General features: G+C 42.7%; 1 protein-coding gene across 1 annotated transcript in view; it reads left to right on the forward strand.

The window, feature by feature from the left end:
* The window catches only part of LOC106875600 (aminopeptidase N-like), a 219,321-nt gene that overhangs the window by 145,304 nt on the left and 71,219 nt on the right, over positions 1-2,798 (forward strand). Inside the window, 1 exon segment of the mRNA XM_052974545.1 lies at positions 1,237-1,391. Within this exon segment, the coding sequence (XP_052830505.1) occupies positions 1,237-1,391 (155 nt within the window).

A 2,798-nucleotide genomic window follows, 5' to 3' on the forward strand; every position in this document is an offset into this window, starting at 1 on the left:
GGAACAGCCTGCTCGTGAAATTAACGTGCAAGTGGCTGAGCACTCCACAGACACGTGCACCCTTAACGTAGTTCTCGGGGGTATTCAGCGTGACACAGTGTGACAAGGCTGACCCTTTGAAATACAGGTACAACAGAAGCAGGAAGAAAGAGTGAGAGAAAGTTGTGGTGGAAGAGTACAGCAGGGTTCGCCACCATCCCCTGCCGGAGCCTCGTGGAGCTTTAGGTGTTTTCGCTCAATAAACACTCACAACGCCCGGTCTGGGAATCGAAACCGCGATCCTATGACCGCGAGTCTGCTGCCCTAACCACTGGGCCATTGCGCCTCCACATGCCAGCTAACAGGTCTTCCAAAATTAACGAATTTTTTGCATTTGTTAACGATCAACGTACGTTTCGAATCACTCGTCGCCACTTTTAGAACGTGATTTCTGTATATGTCACCTTAATGTCGTGCACTAATACAGTGCGATATATAGCACCACGGAACGTGGTAGACATCAACTGTCCCCACTTAATGTATTCCAAAATATTCTGCCAACTACTGTAACCAATCCAAAACAACTCTCAACGATTTCCTGTGACTCCACGAACTCACAAACGACACCTTTCGACTTTCTGCGACTTCTCATCTCTCCTTTCAGTCAAACACGCTGTTACTTATACGAGTTGGGTTAGTCCATTCTCACAGGAAGGGGGTCATGATTCTCTCCATAACCATAAACAAATTATCCGTGTGGTTGTTCGGCAAGAAATTGCTGACCCCTCATACGTCGTCTAATGACAGGAGAGTCTGTGATGATGATATATATATATATATATATATATATATATATATATATATATATATATATATATATATATACACACACACTCTATTGTTATCATTGTTGTTAAGGCGGCGAGAAAGCAGAATCGTTAGCACGTCGGACAAAATGCTTGGCGCGTGGGTGTATGTCCGTGCGTGCGTGCCTTTGGGTTTGGGTTTGTCTCCCACTGCCGCTTAACAACCGGTGTTGGTTTGTTTACATCCTAATAATTTGCAGTTAAAAAAAACAGATACTATATGTACCAGGCCTTAACAAATACGTATTGAGGTCGATTCGTTCCACTGAAACCTTTGAAGGCGGTGCCCCAGCAATGCCTGTAGTTCAATGACTGAAACAAACAAAAGATAAGAAGTAAAACAATAAATGTTAACCTTTCACGTGTCACCTGTCTTGCTTTTATTTTTCAGACATGATTGCAATTCCTGATTTTGCTGCCGGTGCCATGGAGAACTGGGGTTTGATAACCTATAGAGAAACGGCTATGCTTTACGATCCGAATGCATCCTCTATCATGAACAAGCAAAGGGTTGCCGTTGTCGTTTCACATGAACTTGCTCATCAGGTAAATTATATTTTCATTTCATTCCACAGAAAAAAAGGCATTTTGCGGAGGAAATGAAGGTATCCGTTAGTCAGGGTCAAGTAATTCTAACATTAGAAACATGGGAGTTTATTTTAAGCTTCCAACTCCGAAAAGTGTGGCAAACGAATGTTGAAGAGACTGTGTTTCTATTATTAATTTCATTGCATACGTCTCTTTCTATATTTCTTTCCTTTTCGAGCGACAGCACGAATTTATGCATTTGGACGCCAGAGACCATACGCACAATACAGAGAGAGTCCAAAAAGCTACCTTTGAAATATAAATTAAAGACTAGAAACTATGCGAACGTTGAATTATCGCATAAATAAATTCTCGCTATAAATAAATTAAGAACATTGGTTGATATATTCTTAAACAACATGGTGGTTGGTGGGATATCTTTGATCACAGTTCTATATGATCAGAGCTGACCTCGACATACGCAATCACTATAATGTATTTCTTTAGTTAAAAGGCAAAATGTTTTCTCCTCAGATGAACCTCATCACTCGGTCTGTGAAGTAAGCCCGATGAGCTCGTTAAGTTGATGTTTTTGTCAGAGTCCTAAATTCTTCAATCTCGAGTATCTTAGAGTCATGCAAAAAGAGTAGAACACATTTATGGTAATTTGCATAATTCAAGCAAAATTTTATTCAAGAGAATTGTTTTCTTTATACGCCAGTTTATGTGTTCGAGGTGAATACCGTAGTTGTATTGAGGGGTTATAATGATAGTGAAATACCAGTATCCACCATTTCCGTGACCTTCGATCCAACCCCATCCACACTCCTTCGTCTGGCCGAACTTGTCCTCTCACTTAACTGCTTTTCGTTCGCGGGTGATTTTTACCAGAAGTTCTCGGGAGTGGTCATGGGAACGAGAATGGGCCCCAACTATGCGAACCTGTTCGTTGACTATGTTGAGGCCCAAATATTCTCCAGTTTCACTAGTCCCACTCCTGTACTATACGGTCGTTATATTGACGACTGTATCGGTGTGACCTCACTCTCCAGCGAACATCTAGACACTTTCCTCTCTTTTGTCAAATCTTTCCATCCTGCCCTCCACTTCTCCTGCACTGTTTCCGACACCGCAGTCGCCTTTCTCGACATTTCATCACTCCACTCTCATCATCTCCATCCACTACAAGCGCACAGACTCACACTCATATCTCAACTTATCCTCCTCCCACCCTAAACATACCAAACTCTCCATCCCCTATTCCCAATTCCTCCGTCTACGCAGGCTCTGCAGTGACAACCATGACTTTGAGACTCAGTCTCAACTCATGGCTCGCCACTTCGTCCTATGTGGATATCCCCTCACTACTATCCACACTGCCCTTGCCACAGCACGTTCCGTAGACCGTGCATCTGCTCTCTCCCC

This window comes from Octopus bimaculoides, chromosome 18 (genome assembly GCF_001194135.2).
Source record: "Octopus bimaculoides isolate UCB-OBI-ISO-001 chromosome 18, ASM119413v2, whole genome shotgun sequence".
Taxonomy (NCBI): Eukaryota; Metazoa; Mollusca; class Cephalopoda; order Octopoda; family Octopodidae; genus Octopus; species Octopus bimaculoides.